We start from the raw sequence: 21361 nt of genomic DNA, 5'->3' as shown, positions 1-21361 counted from the left end.
CCCTCCCCCCCCCACCTACTCCCTCTCCCCCCCCCCCCCACCTACTCCCTCTCCTTCCCCCACCTTCTCCCTCTCTCCCCCCACCTACTCCCTCCCCCCCCACCTACTCCCTCTCCCCCCACATACTCCCTCCCCCACCCCCACCTACTCCCTCTCCCCCCACCTACTCCCTCTCCCCCCCCCACCTACTCCCTCTCCCCCCCACCACCTACTCCCTTTCCCCCCCACCTACTCCCTCTCCCCCCCCCCACCTTCTCCCTCCCCCCCACCTACTCCCTCTCCCCCCACATACTCCCTCCCCCCCCCACCTACTCCCTCTCCCCCCCACCTACTCCCTCTCCCCCCCACCACCTACTCCCTCTCCCCCCCCACCTACTCCCTCCCCCCCCCCCCACCTACTCCCTCTCCCCCCCCCCCACCTACTCCCTCCCCCCCACCTACTCTCTCCCCCACATACTCCCTCCCCCCCCACCTACTCCCTCCCCCCCACCTACCCGCTCTCCCCCACCTACTCCCCCCCCCCCACCTACTCCCTCTCCCCCCACATACCCCTCCCCCCCACCTACTCCCCCCCCACCTACTCCCCTCTCCCCACCACCTACTCCCTCTCCCCCCCCACCTACTCCCTCTCCCCCCCCACCTACCCCTCTCCCCCCCCCCCCCACCTACTCCCTCCCCCCCCCACCTACTCTCTCTCCCCCCACATACTCCCTCCCCCCCACCTACTCCCTCTCCCCCCCCACCTACCCGCTCTCCCCCCCACCTACTCCCTCCCCCCCCCACCTACTCCCTCTCCCCCCACATACTCCCTCCCCCCCCACCTACTCCCCCCCCCACCTACTCCCTCTCCCCACCACCTACTCCCTCTCCACCCCCCACCTACTCCCTCCCCCCCCACGTACTCCCTCTCCCCCCCACCTACTCCCTCTCCCCCCCCACCTACTCCCTCTCCACCCCCACCTACTCCCTCCCCCCCCCCCCACCTACTCCCTCTCCCCCCCCCACCTACTCCCTCCCCCCCACCTACTCCCTCTCCACCCCCACCCACTCCCTCTCCCTCCCCCACCTACCCCCTCTCCACCCCCCACCTACTCCCCCCCCCACCTACTCCCTCCCCCCCCCCCCACCTACTCCCCCCCCCACCTACTCCCTCTCCCCCCACATACTCCCTCCCCCCCCCACCTACTCCCTCTCCCCCACACCTACCCCCTCTCCTCCCCACCTACTCCCTCTCCCCCCCACCTACTCCCTCTCCCCCCCACCTACTCCCTTTCCCTCCCCACCACCTACCCTCCGCCCTTCGGTTCCCGTCCCCTCCACCTAAACTTTAAATGAAATCTGAGGTCCAAAAGTGGTTGATTAAAGTAGGCCATGGACGGTGAAGGATTTTTATATTTTTATCTAAAACGTTGTCGCGAGGTTACTCCAGAGATTAGGGGTCACCACACGGAAGGAATTTAACATCTCGCCACCACGCGATAGCAGGTGAGGTGTTTAACAACGGTGGCGAGATGTTAAATACCTCGCCTGGTATGCAAGAGGTCGTGGCTTCCACCCCCACCGTGACCCCTGCTGTATATTTGGAGTTTTCGGTGTCTCTCTCTCTCTCTCCCCGTGGATTTTTCTCCGGGTCGTCCGGTTTTTCTTACCACATTTAGAATCAACATCACGTGTCTCGAGTATTTGGCTGCTCTACATTTCCACGTGATGGGCCACTTCGTAGAGCTATCATTCGTGACAGCCAGGTCGCTGCTGAAAAAGAACTACGTAGCTCAGCGGGGCCTTACCTGGGTGGGGAAAAACATAATTTAGTTTAATTTATAGTTTTGGTTCTCCCACGGTGTGGGGTACTTTGAGCCGGGATGTGCGAGGAGGAACTTCGAAGGACAATATTCCTGGCGGATCGAATGCCGCAGACGGTATTGATCAGACTCTACAAAGTACAGGCGCAGCACCGCTGCAGTGTCCCGCTGTCCTCGACAGTGGCCCCGTGTCCGTTTTGTTCACCGGTCGACCTTCCGCCAGCAAAGACGTCACTCGCACCGAAGTCCTCGTGGGGGTGCGGGTGAGGGGCTGTGTGCGCGTGTGAACGCTTCACGGCGGGGGGTCTTTGGATGATGCGTGTACGCGTGTACGGGGAGCGGGAGCGTAGCGATCAGCACGCTGTGCTGCGAACCCGGACACCCGACTTCGATTCCCGCCCGCGACTGAACCGGTCCTGGGCTTCCCCTAGGTCGACTCGGAATAGAATTAGTACTTGGTGCGATGAGTACTTGGTGCGATGAGTACTTGGTGCGATGAGTAAACATCGCCACTTTGGGAGACAGTCGCGGCCGGGCGTGGTGCTCACAGAGTGCTGCGGTGGCTAGGAGATGTTAACTATCTCGCCTGGTATGCAGGAGGTGGCTAGGAGATGTTAACTATCTCGCCTGGTATGCAGAAGGTGGCTAGGAGATGTTAACTATCTCGCCTGGTATGCAGGACGAGGCTAGGAGATGATAACTATCTCGCCTGGTATGCAGGAGGTGGCTAGGAGATGTTAACTATCTCGCCTGGTATGCAGGAGGTGGCTAGGAGATGTTAACTATCTCGCCTGGTATGCAGAAGGTGGCTAGGAGATGTTAACTATCTCGCCTGGTATGCAGGACGTGGCTAGATGTTAACTATCTCGCCTGGTATGCAGGAGGTGGCTAGGAGATGTTAACTATCTCGCCTGGTATGCAGGTGGCTAGGAGATGTTAACTATCTCGCCTGGTATGCACGAGGTGGCTAGGAGATGTTAACTATCTCGCCTGGCATGCAGGAGGTGGCTAGGAGATGTTAACTATCTCGCCTGGTATGCAGGAGGTGGCTAGGAGATGTTAACTATCTCGTCTGGTATGCAGATGGCTAGGAGATGTTAACTATCTCGCCTGGTATGCAGGAGGTGGCTAGATGTTAACCATCTCGCCTGGTATGCAGGAGGTGGCTAGGAGATGTTAACTATCTCGCCTGGTATGCAGGAGGTGGCCAGGAGATGTTAACTATCTCGCCTGGTATGCAGGAGGTGGCTAGGAGATGTTAACTATCTCGTCTGGTATCTAGGAGGTGGCATGAAGATGTTAACTATCTCGCCTGGTATGCAGGAGGCCGTCGGTTCGGTCCCTCACGCCTGCTGCTGTGTATTTGGAGTTTGTGTTTCTCTCTCTCCCCGTGGCCGCGTGGATTTTTCACCGGGTCCTCCGGGTTTCCCCTCCATGATATTTCCACGTGACGATGACAATAAGCCCACTTCGTTGAGCTTTCGTTTGCGGTGGCCAGGTCGCTTCTAAAAACAACAGCTACACAGCTCCGTGTGGGGGCCTTACCCGGTAAAACAAAACAACTTTAATTAGATTAGTTTAGTTTAAAACGCTTGCCCCTAACGCCCTGTTGAGACTACGGGGGGGGGTTGGCTTTGTCTTTGTGCGTCGCCGCTGGTACCGAGCGCTACCCCTCCCCTCCCTCCTCCTCTGCTTGCCGCACCCCAGGGTGGGGCTGGGCTGCTCCGCTTCGGGGTCGTGGCCACCTACCTCTCGGAGCCGCTCGTGCGCGGGTTCAGCACCGCCGCTTCGGTCACGGTGCTCGTGTCGCAGCTCAAACACCTGCTGGGACTCGCCCTGCCGCGGCGACACGACCAGGTGCTCGGCACCCTGCACGTACGTACGCGAGCACCCTGCGGCCGTGCGAGCGCCCTGCCCCGTGCCCGGGTGCATGGGGCAGGGTGAGCGAGTGCGTACGTGGGTACGTGAGCGCCCTGTGCGAGCAACCTGCGGTACGCGAACACCCTGCAGGAGCATCCTGCGTGAGTCCCCTGCGATTAAGCGAGCGCTCTGCGCAAGGAGACGAGCCAACCCCGGCACGTAGAGACAAAGATCCCCCGTGTAGCCTCCACAGCCTATTGGGGCAAGTGTTGTTTACGAGCACCTATGAAGGCCGGCAAAGGGTGGGTGGGCCAGCACTACGCCAGGCCGCCTTTGTCTCCCCAGTAGCGTTGTTTAAACACCGCACCAAGTACTCATTTGAGGCCGAGTTGACCTAGGGAAAGCCTCTGACCGGTTTTCAGATAACCTTCACCGGTGTTGGCAGCCGTGAGCGGGAATTGAACTCGGTTCGCCGCGTGCGCAGCGCCCTAACCGCTCCCCCACCGCTCCCCCACACGCGCCCCGACCACGACTCCGGTCCCGACCCCTTAACCCGTGACACCCCCCCCTCCCCCCCACGGCTGTGTGCGCAGACGGCGCGTGACGTGTGCCGGGGCGTGCTGCAGGTGAACGTGGTCACGGCCCTGGTGAGCCTCCTCTCGCTCTGCTCCATGCTGCTCCTCAAGCGCGTGGTCCACTCCGTGCCGCGCCTGCGCCGAGTGCCCGTGCCCGCCGAGCTGCTGCTGGTAACGCTGCCCCCCCCTGCCCCCCCTGCCCCCCCCCCTGCCCCGAGCTTCTCGCGACACGTGCTGCTGTTCTCTCTCTCTGAGTGTCCTTTATCGACGTGCAAGGCGGTGTTCTTCGCTCATTCCAGAGAGTGGGCGGTGGGGGGCACTTTCACCGATAAGACGTCATCAGTGCGAGGTGCCGCAACGCCTTTAGTATCTCGTTCGTTGTCCTTCCCCCGCACCTCCGATGAGCACGGTTGGCTACGTACGGTGCGAAAGAAGATCAGCATACACAGAGAACCAGCGACTCACACAGATACCCATAGACTTATAGAGACCCATAGACGTATAGAGACCCATAGAATCACACAGAGACCCATAGACTTATAGAGACCCATAGACTCACATAGAGACCCATAGACTTATAGAGACCCATAGACTCACATAGAGACCCATAGACTTATAGAGACCCATAGACTCACATAGAGACCCATAGACTTATAGAGACCCATAGACTTATAGAGACCCATAGACTCACATAGAGACCCATAGACTTATAGAGACCCATAGACTCACATAGAGACCCATAGACTCACACAGAGACCCATAGACGTATAGAGACCCATATACTCACATAGAGACCCATAGACTCACACAGAAACCCATAGACTCACACAGAGAAACATAGACTCACACAGTCCCATAGACTCACACAGAAACCCATAGACTCACACAGAGACCCATAGACTCACACAGAAACCCATAGACTCACACAGAGACACATAGACTCACACAGAGACACACAGACTCACACAGAGACACATAGACTCACACAGACTCACACAGAGACACAGACTCACACAGAGACCCATAAACTCACACAGAGACCCATAGACTCACACAGAGACACACAGACTCACACAGAGACACAGACTCACACAGAGACCATAAACTCACACAGAGACCCATAGACTCTCACAGAGACCCATAGACTCACACAGAAACCCATAAACTCACACAGAGACCCATAGACTCACACAGAGACACACAGACTCACACAGAGACACAGACTCACACAGAGACCATAAACTCACACAGAGACCCATAGACTCTCACAGAGACCCATAGACTCACACAGAGACCCATAAACTCACACAGAGACCCAGACTCACACAGAGACACATATACTCACACAGAGACCCATAGACTCTCACAGAGACACATAGAGTCACACAGAGACCCATAGACTCACACAGAAACCCATAAACTCACACAGAGACCCATAGACTCACACAGAGACACAGAGACTCACACAGAGACACAGACTCACACAGAGACCATAAACTCACACAGAGACCCATAGACTCTCACAGAGACCCATAGACTCACACAGAGACCCATAAACTCACACAGAGACCCAGACTCACACAGAGACACATATACTCACACAGAGACCCATAGACTCTCACAGAGACACATAGAGTCACACAGAGACCCATAGACTCACACAGAAAACCCATAGACTCACACAGAGACCCATAGACTCACACAGAGACCCACAGACTCACACAGAGACACATAGACTCACACAGAGACCCGTAGTCTGTTGTCCTTCCCACGCACCTCCGATTAGCACGGTTGGCTACGTACGGTGAGAAAGAAGTTCAACATACAGTGCATGCGAGGCCATTGGGGGTTCGACGGCAGCACGAGGACGATGGGTGGAGGGTGTTTTGACAAGCGGTGTTGCCGAGGGGCAGCACTGAAGGCCACCACCAGGGGCCGCTAGTGGCCTCTGGTGGTGGCCATGCAATGAAGCAACAGTGGGCGTGAGCGATTCCGAGAGACCCCCCCCCTACCCCCCTATTCGTAAATAAATAAATAAAGATACTCGCCGGTGGGGGGGGGGGGGGTCTAACAACGAGGAGCTCCTCGTGAGTTCGAGCAGCGAGTTTGATTCTCAGCGTCGAGGAGCCATCGCAGGGGGGCACAGAAGTGGGAATTGTTGTTGTTGAAGGTGGAGAGACGTTCACGTCGGAGTGCTCGTCGGGAACAACAACGTGGGGGGAGAGAATTAACGTGAGGGGTAGGAAGGGGGGTTCGGGGTGACGCCTGAACGGAGCGATTCCCCGGTGGACGTCTGGTGACAAAGAGCTTCGAAGCTCATCGGATTCCTCCTCCTGCAGTCTCCGATTGTGACGCGTGACGCGCCGTGGGGAGCACGTGATGTCGCGTCACGTGTTCGAGTCCCTCGTGCTTCCATCGTCACGCTCACCTCGCAACCCTCCTGTGCTCGGAGCACCAACACTCATCTGCTTCTTTATAAAGTAATACTACTACTAATAATGCACTGCATTTGATTAACATGCGATAATGCATTATTGTGAGGTTTTACTTTTTTAATATATATTCTGGACAATTTTAAAGAGATTTATTGAGATTATTTATATTATTTCGGTGCTACAAATCTCCACATGTGGGCCACTTTATTGCGCTATAATTTGTGGCCAGGTCGCTTCTGAAAAAAAAGTTATATTTAAAAAAACTTAAAAAAACACGCTTTAATGAAATGTCCCGTACGAGTAATGGAAGAACTCCATGACTCCAGGAAGTGGTCCCGAAGCTTGCCACAACGTAAGGGGCCGTGGTCAATTACAGCCTGGCACAGGCGCCGTGCTGACGTCGCCGTCACTTGGTGGCGAATGGCGGGTGATGCTATTGGTGTGTCTATGTACCCACGTGTGTCTATGTACCCGTGTGTCTATGTACCCACGTGTGTCTATGTACCCATGTGTGTCTATGTACCCGTGTGTGTCTATGTACCCGTGTGTGTCCATGTACCCATGTGTATGTACCCACGTGTGTTTATGTACCTGGACGGGTGCGAGGGGCTGGTAACCCCTCCACATTCAATAAATTACCACGAAACCACGAATTAACTATGTAACTAATAAGCTTGTGCCGGAGGCCCCGGGGGGACAGGCGTCTATGACGTCTCCTGGCCAAACCCCATTTGCAGAGCCAGGAGATTGAATCTCCACCCTCGGGGCTCCTCCAGAAACAACGAAAAGCCACTTCGTGTGGCCACGTAGAATGTTCAAACGCTCACTGCGGAGGAGAGGCTGCCACTCCTCTGTCGGGAGCTGGACCAGTACCGCCTGGATCTCTGTGGCACTCAGGAGGTCCGGTGGACCAGTTCTGGCTCCTGCCACTATGAGAGGTGGACAGTCCTCTACTCGGGGCAGCAGACTGCCAAACAACAGGGTGTGGCTCTTCTTTTGAACAAAAGAATGAAGGGGGCGTGGGAGCGTGGCGGTAAGGTGTGGGAAGCTGTAAGCCCCAGGCTACTTTGGGCTCGCCTTCCCATCAACCGGAGGCGAGGAGTGGTGGTCGTGGTTACTTATGCCCCCACCGAAGACGAACATCCGTGGAGGGATGCAGGCAAAGCCAATGAGTCAGATGCCTTCTATAACCTTCTATCACAGGTGCTGGCTAAAGTGGCCGCTTGGGATAGAGTCATCTTGTTGGGTGACTTCAATGCCCGAGTTGATCATGATGCTGGCACCTGGTCTAGAGTGATTGGAGGGCATGGGCCAGATCAGCTCAATAACAACGGTAGGAGGCTGCTAGATTTTTGTGCAGCCCATGGGCTTGTAATTACCAGCACGCTGTTTCGGCATCGGCGCATCCACACAACATCATGGATGCATCCTGGGTCCAAGCAAGAATATCTGCTGGACTACATAGTGACGGACCAGCAGATGCGAGCCCATGCCCTTGACACCAGGACCTACCGTGGAGCTGATCTGCCCTTTGACCATCGATTAGTCATCTGTAAGATGTGCCTGCCATTCTTCCACTGCCGTTGTGGGTGTACACCCAGGACCCCATTCCAACCTAAAGTGGCCTGGTCTCAGCTGATGAAATTTGCAAGCGAGAATTTCATCATCGCTTGCGGCTGGGGTTGGCATCGTCCCCCACTCCTCCTGATGTCGAGGGTAAATGGGCGAGGTTTAAGACTGTGACTCAAGCAGCTGCAATGGCTGCTTTGGGAACGCGGTCCAGACCTCCCCAGAGACCCTGGCTGACAGAGGAGGTGTTCAGGATAGTTGAGAAAAAGCGACAGGCCCATTGTCATCGTCTACAGAATCCCACGCCAGAGAATGAGGAGGCTTACCGCAACCTTTGCTCGGAGGTTCGGAGAGCCGTGAGGCGCTGCAAGGATGGGTGGTGGTCGCGGGTTGCTGAGGAGATGCAGTCTGCCTCAGTGGCCCGCGATCACAAATACCTATTTAACTCCATCAAAAAAGTAACCTGCAGCGCCACACCTATTACCATCATTAGGGAAAAAAACGGTGACCCAATCTCCGACCAGTAACAGGTTTGCAGATTTGCTGAGCATTTCTGTGAGGTCCTGGGGGAGGGGGAAATCCCTCAGCCATGAAAACATCGTGGCACAAAGTGGGGATGAACCTGCTGAGGCTGCGGTGCCTCAAATATTGGAAGAAGTCTCCCCCTGTGAGTGGCTGACTGAGGTGCCATCTGTTGAGGAAGTACTGAAGTCGATCCGGAGTCTGAGACCAGGAAAGCACTGGGCAGAGATGATCTCCCAAGCGAAATGCTGAGGGAGGGTGGCGTTTGTCCACAGACTGCCCTATATGACATCATAACAACAGTCTGGACCACTGGACGGGTTCCGCAGGATTGGAAGGATGCCCTGGTGGTCCCCCTCTTTTAGAAGGACTGTAACAACTACAGGGGCATCTCACTCCTCAGTGTGCCGGGAAAGGTCCTGGCAAGGATAATTCAACATCGCCTTGCCCTTCACGCTGAGGAGAGGCTTGCGGAGTCCCAATGCGGTTTCAGGAAAGGGCGGTTCTGCACAGATGTCATATTTTCTGTCCGTCTGCTACAGCAGAGGTGTAGGGAATTCCAACAAGACCTACATCTCTGCTTTATTGACCTGGTCAAGGCCTATGATACCATCAGTAGGCCTGGGCTCTGGGTTGCTCTTCGTGCTTTTGGAGTCCCTGACCCTCTGCTCACGATCATTAAGGACCTTCATGATGGTGAGCGGGCCCGGGTAAAACTACGTGGCCGGGAGTCAGAGCCATTCCCTGTACACCTTGGGGTGCGACAGTGATGTCCTCTGGCTCCCACATTATTTAACATCTATTTTGACCACGTAGTTCGTGAAGCCTTCAATAGCTGTACCGGGGGAATCTCCATTTGGTACAGATATAATGGGAGGCTGATCGATGCCCGGGTGCGGTCAAGGGATGGCTCCCTATTACTCAACCACGTTATGTATGCTGATGATTTGGTAATAGCTGCTCATTCAGAGGAGGAGTTGGAGACGCTGCTGCTGAGACTGGAGCATGCCACTAAGAGATGGGGCCTTACCATCAGCCCCACCAGATGCGTCAAAAAATATTGCATGAAAAAAAATGCCTACTTTTCCTCCACTCTCCTGGAATCACATGAAAATGTCAGGATTTTCTGTAAAACAATCAAATGTATCGAAAAGGCATCCAAAACAGACAATCTGCCCGTTGAGCTTAACTAAAATGGGGAATATTTTTCAGATCCCAAAAAATAGTTGACAATTTTAACCTTCATTTTTCTGAAGCTGGTAATCTTTTTGATAATGTATTGGGAGTCACCCCTGCTCATGCAAATTCCTACACCCCTGTACAAACATTAAACGAATGCTCACCGACCAGATTCTGAGTGTGGAGCAAGCAAATCCAGATTCGCTGATCATCGTACTTGGCGACTTTAACAAAGGTAATCTCAGCCACGAACTCCCAAATGCATACAATTCATTAAATGCCCTACCAGAGAAGGGAACACTCTGGATTACTGCTACACCACAGTCAGTAGAGCCTACCACGTCGTTCCCCGAGCAGCACTGGGACACTCTGACCATGCCATGGTCCACCTGATTCCTGCATACAGGCAGAAACTAAAGCTCTGCAAACCTGCTGTGAGGACATCTAAACAGTGGACCAGTGAGGCTGTGGAGGATTTGCGGGCGTGCTTGGACTGTACTGACTGGGATATGTTCACGACTGCTACCAATAGTCTGGATGAACTCACAGAGGCTGTGACGTCGTACATCAGCTTCTGTGAGGACTGCTGTATTTCAACACGTACCAGGGTGAACTTCAACAACAACAACAAGCCCTGGTTCTCAGCAAAGCTCAGAAGGTTGAGGTTGGAGAAGGAGGAAGCGTTTAGGAGTGGGGATAGAGACAGATTCAAGGAGTCGAAGAACAGATTTAGCAAGGCGGTGAGAGAGGCTAAACGACTGTACTCAGAGAGACTAAAACACCAGTTCTCTGGAGAGGGCTCAGGCAGATCACCAACTACAAGCCCAGAGCCCCCCACATCACTAACGACTCCCGCCTGGCCAACGACCTAAACGAGTTCTACTGCAGATTTGAAAGACAATTAGACTGTCCTGAACTACCCCTTCCCACCCAAGAGGCCCCATCCCCCACCCCTACTACAGAGACGACTCTCTCCTTTCAGGAGGGAGAAGTTAATATACTTTTCAAGAGGCAGAACCCACGCAAAGCAGCTGGGCTGGACTTTGTCTCTCCAGCCACCCTCAGGCACTGCGCTGACCAGCTGTCTCCGGTGTTCACCAACATCTTTAACACCTCCCTGGAGACATGCCATGTACCAGCCTGTCTCAAGTCCTCCACCATCATCCCTGTGCCCAAAAAGCCAAGGCCAACAGGACTAAAGGATTATAGACCGGTCACCCTTATCTCTGTGGTAATTAAGTCTTTTGAGCGCCTAGTCCGGGCACACCTCAAAGCCATCACAGACCCTCTCCTGGACCCCCTTCAGTTTGCCTACAGAGCCAACAGGTCTGTGGACGACGCAGTTAACATGGCCCTCCACTTCACCCTACAGCATCTGGACTCCCCAGCATCCTACGCCAGGATCCTGTTTGTGGACTTCAGCTCTGCCTTCAACACCATCATCCCTGCCCTGCTTCAGGACAAGCTCTTCCAGCTGAACGTGCCCGACTCCACTTGCAGGTGGATCACAGACTTCCTGTCTGACAGGAAGCAGTGCGTTAAGCTGGGAACACAAGTCTCTGACTCCAGGTCCATCAGCACCGGAACTCCTCAGGGCTGCGTCCTCTTCCCACTGCTCTTCTCCCCGGTACACCAACAGCTGCACCTCCAATCATCTGTCTGTCAAACTCTTGAAGTTTGCCGGCGACACCACCCTCATTGGGCTGATCTCTGGTGGGGATGAGTCTGACTATAGGTGGGAAGCTGACAACCTGGTGACTTGGTGTAGCCAGAACAACTTAGAGCTAAATGCTCTAAAGACAGTTGAGATGGTTGTGGACTTCAGGAAGAATACAGCCCCACTCACCCCCATCATCCTGTGTGACTCCCCAGTCAAAACTGTGGAGTCATACCGCTTCCTGGGCACTATTCTCTCCCGGGACCTCAAGTGGGAACTGAACATCAGCTCCCTCATCAACAGAGGATGTACTTCCTACGGCAGCTGAAGAAATTAAACCTGCCAAAGACAACGATGGTGCACTTCTATACAGCAATCATTGAATCTATCCTCACCTCCTCCCATAACCGTCTGGTATGCTGCTGCTACTGCCAAGGACAAGAGCAGACTGCAGCGTATCATCCCCACTGCTGAGAAGGTGATTGCCTGCAATCTACCAACCCTTGAGGACCTGCACACCTCGAGGACCATGAGGCGAGCGAGGATGATGTGGCCGATTCCACCCACCCTGGACACTCTCTGTTCCAGCTACTTCCCTCCGGCAGAAGACTGCGGTCCATCAGGACCAAAACCTCACGCCACAAAGACAGTTTCTTCCCATCCGCTGCTGGCCTCTTCAACAAGGCCAAGGGCTTACACTGACTTTAACATTTTATCTACAAATGACACCTTGCCATATTTACACTATGTTACCCTATTTGTATTTTTGTATTTTTAGATTGTATCTTATAGCTACTTTATATTAGATATATACTCAAGATTTTACATACTTTAGCCCCTTAGTGTTAGTTAGACTTTGTACCTTTAGTATAGTTAGACTTGTATACCACTTATTTAAGATTTAAGATTCCTATATGTTGAATGTATGCACCTGCCTGCCAAAGTAAATTCCTTGTCTGTGCGAACTTTCATGGCAAATAAAACCCTTTCTGATTCTGATTCTGATCAGCCAGTCATCTGTCATCTTAGTCAGTCGACCCGTGGCACTTGGGTTTGCCCCGTGACCTCCTGCCAGCGAGTGTTCGACACTTCACGTGACCTCAAGGTGCACATGGCCTGGCACAAGCGTCGTGGTGATGTCACCGCCACTTAGTGGCGAATGGCGGTTGTTGTTGTTGTGTTGCGTGTGTCTATGTACCTGCGTGTGTCTGTGTACCTGCGTGTGTCTATGTACCTGCGTGTGTCTGTGTACCTGCGTGTGTCTATGTACCTGCATGTGTCTATGTACCTGCGTGTGTCTGTGTACCTGCGTGTGTCTGTGTACCCGTGTCTATGTGCAGGTAGTGCTGGGCACGGTTCTCTCCGAGCAGCTGCAGCTGAGCCCGGATCACAGCGTGGACGTCGTGGGGCTCATCCCTTCCGGGTATAACCCGAAGCACCCCCCCCCCCCCCGATCCCAATCGTCTCACCTGCGCTAAAGATGCCCTTGACATCTCACCTGTGCTCCGTGTGTGTGCGTGTGTGTGCGTGTGTGCGTACGTGTGTGTGCGTGTGCGTACGTGTGTGTGTGCGTACGGATTGATGGGAAGGCATGGGCCAGATCAGCTAAAAAACAACGTTAGGAGGCTGCTAGACTTCTCTGTAACCCCTGGGCTTGTAATTACCAACATGCTGTTCCAGCATTGGCACATCGACATAGCATCATGGATGCATGCCGGGTCCAAGCAAGAACATCTGCTGGACTATATAGTAAAGGACCAGCGGATGAGGGCCCATGTGCTTGACACCAGGACCTACCGTGGAGCTGATCTGTCCTCTGACCATTGACTAGTCATCTGTAAGATGCGCCTGCCATTCTTCCACTCCGGTGGTGGCTGTCCATCTCGGACCCCATTAAAACCCACAGTGGCCTGGTCTCAGCTAGCTGATGAGAGTTTCAAGCAAGAATTCATCATCGCTTGCAACTGGGGCTGGCATCGTCCCCCCTCCTGATGCCAAGGGGAAAGGGCCGAGGTTCGGGACTGTGGATCATGCAGCTACAATGGCTGCTTTGTGTACAGGGACCAAACCTCCCCAGAGACCCGGGCTGATGGAGGAGGTGTTCCGGCTGGTTGAGAAAAAGCGACAGGCCCACTCCCACCATCCTGGCAAGGATCATTCTACATCGCCTTGCTAGACACGCTGAGGAGAGGATTGCAGAGCCGCAATGTGGTTTCAGGAAAGGGCGGTCCTGCACAGATGCCATATTTTCTGTCCGTTTACTACAGCAGAGGTGTAGAAAATTCCAACAGGATTTACATCTCTGCTTTATTGACCTGGTCAAGGCCTTGATGCCATCAATAGGCCTGGGCTCTGGGTTTCCTTCATACTTTCGGAGTCCCTGACTCCTTACTCACAATCATTAAGGTTCTTCATGATGGTGTGCAGGCCCGGGTAAAACTACGTAGCCGGGAGTCGGAGCCATTTCCTGTTCACCTTGGGATTTCCTCTGGTTCCCACATTTAACATATTTTTCGACCACGTAGTTCGAGAAGCCTTCCATGCCTGTACCGGAGGAATCTCGATCTGGTACAGGTATAATGGGAGGCTGATCGATGCCCGGGTGTAGTCAAGGGTGATTTGGTAATTGCTGCTCACTCAGAGGAGCGGTTGGAGACGCTGCTGCTGAGACTGGAGCGTGCCACTAAGAGGTGGGGCCTTACCATCAGCTCCACCAAAACTAAGCAGCTGCCTTGGTATTTTTTGCCATCAAACGCTGCAGCACCTCAACTCCCCAGTGGTGATGGGGCAGTTGTGGAGAGATTGGAGTGTTTTGCATACATGGCCAGTGTGCTTATGACCACCTCCGGTTTGACAGTAGGGGTCTCACTCCAAATCAGTCGAGCAGCATAATCTTTTCACTTGCCTTTTGCCCATCCAAGGACGGGTGTATTTCCGTAAATCTGAAACTGCAAGCGAAAATCAGACGGCGACATGATATTCACTGCATCAATGCGTGTGCAATTTGTAAGGCCGCGGTGACACAGACCTATTTCATTTTAAGGTTATAATCCCTTGTTCGTCATGACGTCCTTATTACTTCTATGTCTCAACAGGGTTACAGAGATCACGTGACGTGAGGGTTCTGCCTTTGTAGTGAGGGTTGTAAGTTGATGCCGAGGAGGGGGAAGGAGGTGCCTCGCCCCCCCATGTGGAGTGACGTCACCCGCTAATTATTATTAATGGGGGGGGGGTGTCCATTTGGAGGATGTCACCTCCTCATGATTATTAATGAGGGGGGCTTTTCGATGTGGAGTGACGTCCCCTGCTGATAATTATTAATGAGGGGGGTTCTCCATGAGGAGTGACGTCACCCGCTCATGATTATTAATGAGGGGTGGGTCCATGTGGAGGACCTAACCTGCTCATGATTATTAATGAGGGGGGCTGGTCGACGTGGAGTGACATCACGCGCGTTACACACTGACATTCTTGGGTAAAGATAGTAGTAAATCTGCTGCGTAATGCTGTGTGGAAGTTACCTGGTCTGTCGATCCACATGAAGCTTCGGGTCTTCTCGGCCACGGTCATGCCCTCCCTTCTCTATGCTTGCGAAATGTGGACCCCCCTATTGCAACATCTTTGCCGGTTAGAAACATTTAGGATGGCCTGCCTACGATCCATCCCTAGTTTGTGTGAGGAGCTCACAATTCTTCGAAAAATCTGGACAAAGTCCTATCGGTGAGCTCCTCCGGCAGGCAAGGCTGCATTGCCTGGGCCATGTAGCCCACATGCCCAGTCACCGCATGCCTAAACAGCTTTTGTTCGGGAGGATAGAGGGGGCTGAACGGGCGCGGCACGGGCTAGAGAAGAGATGGAGTGATATGGTGCAAGGGGACGTGGAGCTGAATACACTTGCCGATGATTGGTACCAGCAGTGTCAAGATCGACTTCTGTGCACAGGCGCCGTGGTGACGTCACCGCCACTTAGTGAGGAATGTTGGTTGTTGTTGTTGTACGTATGTGTGTGTGTCTCTCCACGCTTCACCAGGCTGGCCGCCCCGGAGTGGCCGTCGCTCGCTCTATCCGTGGGCCTCGTGGGGGATGCGCTGGCGCTCGCCGTGGTGGGCTACACGGTGGCCGTGTCCCTAGGGAAGATGTTCGCGCAGAAGCACGGCTACACAGTGGACGGCACCCAGGTGCGGCCCTCCTCCTCCCCCTCACCCCACCCTCCTCCCCCCTGCCCCAAGTTCTCCGCGCCACAGTGCCCCCCTCCTACCCTTCCTGATTTCTGCTCTCGTACGGGCGGTGAACAAGCAACGGACGGAGTTAGCGATCGCAGTTCTTTAATTTCCAAAAAATATTGCACCTGGCAGAAAAAAAATCCACCGGGTGGAACATCTCATTCGCAAGGCGGTCCAGAATATGTGTGTGTGCGTGGGAGTTGAGTGGAGAGCGGGTGTGTAGCGGTCACCATGCTGCACTACGAAACCTGGCGACCCCAGTTCGATTCCCGCTCACGGCCAACACCAGTTATCTGAACTGGTCCTGGGCCTCCCCTAGGTCAACTAAGCCGAAAATGAGTACTTGGTGCAGTGTGAAAACATCGCCACTAGGGAGACAAAGGCGGCCGGGCGTGGTGCTGGCCACCCATCCCCTCGTTTGCCCTTCCGGCCTCCAAAGATGCTTGCTAACAGCACTTGTCCCAACATTCTGTTCACGCTATATGGGGGATCTTTGCCTTCGTTTAATTTAGAAAGCCATCTGATGGCATCTCGGATGGCTGTTTATACGTCAGGCAAGATTTTTGTATTGCGCAATGATCGGCGGTGCAATGGATGGATTTCTCCTTACAGCACTCACGATTAGACCCACGTCAAGACCCACATTTATAGAGACCACGGGCTCTCAAAGAGACCCACAGACTCACACGTAGAGTCATAAACTAATGTAGAGTACCAAAGACTCTCGTAGAGAGCCGTAGACCCACGTAGCGAGCCACTACTGGAGGAGGCAAATCTTGCGACTAGGGACAGTGAGCGGTGGAGTGGTGGTGGCCTGGGACGCGTGGATTGACGTTCATGCACAGACACCGAATGGATTATTTCAAATATTTTTTAAAGAACTCAAATAATATTTCTCACCCCCCGCTCTCGTGCAGGAGCTGCTGGCCCTGGGTCTGAGTAACGTCCTCGGCGCCTTCTTCGGCGCTTTCCCCATTGCCTGCTCCATGTCCAGAAGCCTCCTGCAGGAGAACAGCGGAGGCCACACGCAGGTGAGGGCCTTCCCGCCCTCCCCTTCTGCAATTTTCACATCAGGACTCTCCGCCACATTCGATCACTATTGAGCCGTGACATAGCCAACACGGTGGCGTGCAGCAGAGTGTCGGATTTGCTTCCGGTTGCAAAACGAATTCGTGATAAGGTCGCGCTCATTGAACACAAAGCGCTTTCCACAAATTGAACCACGACACCTTGCTGATCTCGTCAAGGAGCATAAACCATCACGCCAACTCCAGCGGTCATCCTCGCTGCAGGAGCAGCTGCTTTGGCTGGCCATCGAACAAAGACGGTGGTCACCGCATCGCGTGGTGCTTTCAGTTGCGCTTTTGTGGCCGTCTGGAACGCTCTCCCTTTCGATATTAGTAAGCTGTTGCAGCTGTGCACTTTAAAATCATCTAGATCCATAACTCACTTCTTTACAACTGCTTTTTGTCTTTAGTTTATCGTTCCCCTGCACTTCCGATTAGCACGGTTGGCTATGTACGGTGTGAAAGAAGTTCAAAACCCCTACATACCTCCCCCTTCCACCTCCCTCCCTGTAACGCACCTGTACTACGAGCACAGCAACCCGAGTTCAATTCCCGCTCGGGACCAAACATCGGTGAAGAATTTATAAATCGGTCCTGGGCCTCCCCCAAGGACGATTCAGCCTTAAACGTGTACCTGGTGTGGTGTGTAAGCATCGGCATTGGAGATACAAAGGCGGGCAGGCGCGGTGTGCCGGTCACCCAGCCCGTTTTGTGTGTGTGTGTGGCGTGCTGGCCTTATCAAGCGCTCGCTAACAGCACTTGCCCCAACAGCTACACGAAATGGTACACGGGGGGCCTGTGTCTCTGTGTAGGTGGCAGGTCTGGTGGCCGGCCTGGTGGTGCTGGTGAGCACCCTGTCCATGGGGCGTCTCCTGGAGCCTTTACCCAGGGTGAGTGACAGGCATACGCATGCAAACACACACACGCGCGCAGACACGCACACACACACACACACATGCACACACAAGATGAAAGATCCCTTCGATCGCCACCACTACCAACTACCTGCAGTGCCACCAATGCCACCAGTCTGTAACAGACCGTTGAGGCCAGTGCAGACAACGAGTAGCACCTGAAAGGTCGGTATGGGGATGAGGCCATAAAGTAGGTGGCCAGCACCACCACGCCCGGCTGCCTTTGTCTCAAATTGACAACCACGTTGCCCCCGCCCCACCCCTCCCCCGGCTCCCACCTCACCCCCTCTCATCCCGTGCCACCCTCGCCCAGGCCACGCTGGCCGCGATCATCGTGGTGAACCTCAGGGGGATGTTCTGCCAGTTCGGGGATCTCCCCGTGCTGTGGAGAACCAGCCGCGCCGACTTTGTGAGTGCAGACCCGGGGGGAGTGGGCGCTGAGGATGTCCAGCCCATGACTGCAGGGTGGAGCTGGTGGGATCCAGGGTGGGGCTGGAGAGGTGCATGGTGGAGCTGGTGGGATCCAGGGTGGGGCTGCAGGGGTCCAGGGTAGAGCTGGTGGGGTCCAGGGTGGGGTTGGTGGGGTCCAGGATGGAGCTGGTGGGGTCCAGGATGGAGCTGGTGGAGTCCAGGGTGGGCTGGTGGGGTCCAGGGTGGAGCTGGTGGGGTCCAGGGTGGGGCTTGTGGAGTCCAAGGGTGGAGCTGGTGGGGTCCAGGATGGAGCTGGAGGGGTCCAGGTTGGGGCTTGTGGAGTCCAGGGTGGAGCTGGTGGGGTCCAGGGTGGAGCTGGTGGGGTCCAGGGTGGAGCTGGTGGGGTCCAGGGTGGGGCTTGTGGAGTCCAGGGTGGAGCTGGTGGGGTCCAGTATGGAGCTGGTAAGGATCAGGCTGGAGCTGGCAGGGTCCTGGTTGGAGCTGGTGGGTTCCTGGTTGGAGCTGGCGGGATCCAGGGTAGAGCTGGACGGGCCTAGAATGGAGATGGTGGGGTCCTGGGTGGAGCTGGTGGGACTTGGGTGGAGCTGGGAAGGTGGGGGGTCCAGGGTGGAGTTGGAGGGGTCCAGGATGGAGCTAGAGGTGTCCAGGGTGGAGCTGGTGGGGTCCAGAGAGGAGCTGGCAGGGTCGAGGATGGAGCTGACATGGTCCAGGGTGGAGTTGTCGGGGTCCAGGGTGGAGCTGGTGGGGTCCACGGTAGAGATGGTGGGGTTCAGCATAGAGCTTGAGGGGTCCAGGGTGGAGCTGATGGGGTCCTGTGTGAAGCTGGTGAGGTCTTGGGTGGAGCTGACCAGGTCCAGGGTGGAGTGAGTGGGGTGGCAGGGTGGAGTTAGTGGGGTGCAGGGTGGAGCTGGCGGGGTCCTGGGTGGAGCTGGAGGTGTCCAGGGTGGCGATGGAGGGGTGCAGGGTGGAGCTGGAGGGGTCCAGGGTGGAGCTGGTGGGGTCCAGGGTGGAGCGGGTGGGGTCCAGGGTGGAGCTGGTGGGGTCCAAGCAAGAGCTGGCAGGGTCCTGGGTGGAGCTGGTGGGGTCCAGGGTGGAGCTGGCGGGGTCCTGTGTGCAGCTGGCGGGGTCCAGGGTGGAGCTAGCAAGGTCCTGGGTGGAGTTGGTGGGGTCCTGGGTGAAGCTGGCCGGGTCCAGGGTGGAGCTTGCAGGGTCCTAGATGGAGCTGGTGGGGTCCAGTATGGAGCTGTTGGGGTCCAGGTGGGGCTGGTGGGGTCCAGGGTGGAGGTAGAGGGTCGAGGTCGGAGCTAGTGAGGTCCAGCATGGAGCTGGTCCGGTCCAGGGTCGGGTTGGTGGGGTCATAGGTGGAGCTGGCAGGGTTTAGGGTGGAGCTGGATGCGTCTAGGGTTGATTTAATGGGGTCCTGGGTATAGCTGGTGGAGTCCTGGGTGGAGCTGGAGTTGTCCAGGGTGGAGATGGTGGGTTCCAGCGTGGAGTTGTCGGGGTCGAGGGTGGAGATGGAGGGGTCCAGGGTGGAGTTAGTGGGGTCCTGAGATGAACTAGAGGGGTCCTGGGTGGAGCTGCTGGCGACTAGGGTGATGCTAGTGAGGTCCAGGGTGAGCTGTAGTGACCAAGGGTGGAGCTGGAGGGGTCCAGTGTGGAGCTGGAGGGGTCCAGGGTGAGGCTTTGTGGAGTCCTGAGAGGAGCTGGCGGGGTCCTGGGTGGAGCTGGCGGAGTCCAGCGTAGAGCTGGTGGGGTCCACGGTGGAGATGGTGAAGTCCTGGGTGGAGCTGGTGGGGTCCAGGCTTGAGCTGGTGGGGTCCAGGATGGAGTTGGTAGGGTCCTGGGTGCTCTGGTGAGGTCCAGGGTGGAGCTGGTGGGGTCCAGGGTGGAGCTGGTGCGGTCCAGAGAGGAGCTGGCAGGGTCGAGGATGGAGCTAGCATGGTCTAGGGTGGAGTTGTCGGGGTCTAGGGTGGAGCTGATGTGGTCTACGGTAGAGATGGTGGGGTTTAGCATGGAGCTGGAGGGGTCCAGGGTGGAGCTGGTGGGGTCCTGGGTGGAGCTGGTGTGGTCCAGGGTGAAGCTGGAGGAGTCCAGGGTGGAGCTGGTGGGGACCACGGTGGAGATGGTGAGGTCCAGAGTGGAGCTGGAGGGGTCCAGGTTAGAGCTGGTGAGGTCTTGGTTGGAGCTGGCCGGGTCCAGGGTGGAGTTAGTGGGGTGGCAGGGTGAGTTAGTGGGGTGCAGGGTGGAGTTAGTGGGGTCCTGGGTGGAGCTGGCAGGGTCCAGGGCGGAGCTGTGGGGGTCCAGGGTGGGGCTGGCAGGATCCAGGGTGGATGTGGTGGGGTCCAGCGTGGAGTTGGATGCATCTAAGGTGGAGCTGGTGGGGTCCAGGGTTGAGCTGACGGGATCCAGGGTGGAGCTGGAGGTGTCCAGGATGGAGCTGGAGGGGTCCAGAGTGGAGCTGGTGGGGTCCAGGCCAGAGCTTGCAGGGTCCTGGGTGGAGCTGGTGGGGTCCAGGGTGGAGCAGGTGGGGTTCAGGGTGGAGCTGACAGCTTCCTGGGTGGAGTTGGTGGGGTCCTGGTTGAAGCTGGCCGGGTCCACGGTGCAGCTGTCGGGGTCCAGGGTGAAGCTTGCAGGGTCCTGGGTAGAGCTGCTGGGGTCCAGTATGGAGCTGTTGGGGTCTAGGGTGGAGCTGGATGCATCCAGGGTGGTGCGGGCAGGGTCCTAGGTGGAGTTGGTAGGGTCTTAGTTGGAGCTGGTGGGGTCCAGGCTGGAGGTGAAGGGGTCCACATGGAGCTGGAAGGGTCCTGGGTGGAGGTAGAGGGGTCCATGGTGGGGGCTGGTGGGGTCCAGGGTGGAGGTAGAGGGTCCAGGTTGGAGCGAGTGAGGTCCAGCATGGAGCTGGTCGGGTCCAGGGTCGGGTTGGTGGGAGTCCTAGGTGGAGCTGGCGGGGTTTAGGTTGGAGCTGGATGCGTCTAGGGTTGAGTTAATGGGGTCCTGGGTATAGCTGGTGGAGTCCTGGCAGGGTCCTGGGAGGAGCTGGAGGTGTCCAGGCTGGAGGAGAAGGGGTCCACGTGGAGCTGCTAGGGTCCATGGTGGAGGTAGAGGGGTCCATGGTCGAGCTAGTGG

The 21361-nt window shown here is 55.9% G+C and overlaps 1 protein-coding gene across 1 annotated transcript in view; it reads left to right on the top strand.

Moving 5' to 3' along the window:
* Nucleotides 1–1862: 1862 nt before the first annotated feature.
* Nucleotides 1863–21361, top strand: part of LOC116949466 (prestin-like) — a 28835-nt gene continuing 9336 nt past the window's right edge. The window contains exons 1-8 of the mRNA XM_076071977.1: nucleotides 1863–1919; nucleotides 3417–3677; nucleotides 4256–4408; nucleotides 12940–13022; nucleotides 15630–15777; nucleotides 16740–16853; nucleotides 17702–17779; nucleotides 18117–18212. Coding sequence (XP_075928092.1) covers nucleotides 1863–1919; nucleotides 3417–3677; nucleotides 4256–4408; nucleotides 12940–13022; nucleotides 15630–15777; nucleotides 16740–16853; nucleotides 17702–17779; nucleotides 18117–18212 — 990 coding nt within the window. The remainder of the gene's footprint in view (nucleotides 1920–3416; nucleotides 3678–4255; nucleotides 4409–12939; nucleotides 13023–15629; nucleotides 15778–16739; nucleotides 16854–17701; nucleotides 17780–18116; nucleotides 18213–21361) is intronic.

Source organism: Petromyzon marinus, chromosome 36 (genome assembly GCF_048934315.1).
Source record: "Petromyzon marinus isolate PM22_M1 ecotype Great Lakes invasive population chromosome 36, UKy_Petmar_22M1.pri1.0, whole genome shotgun sequence".
In the NCBI taxonomy this organism is placed as follows: Eukaryota; Metazoa; Chordata; class Hyperoartia; order Petromyzontiformes; family Petromyzontidae; genus Petromyzon; species Petromyzon marinus.
Note: the sequence above shows the minus strand (reverse complement) of the source record. Positions and strands in the feature narration are given on the sequence as shown.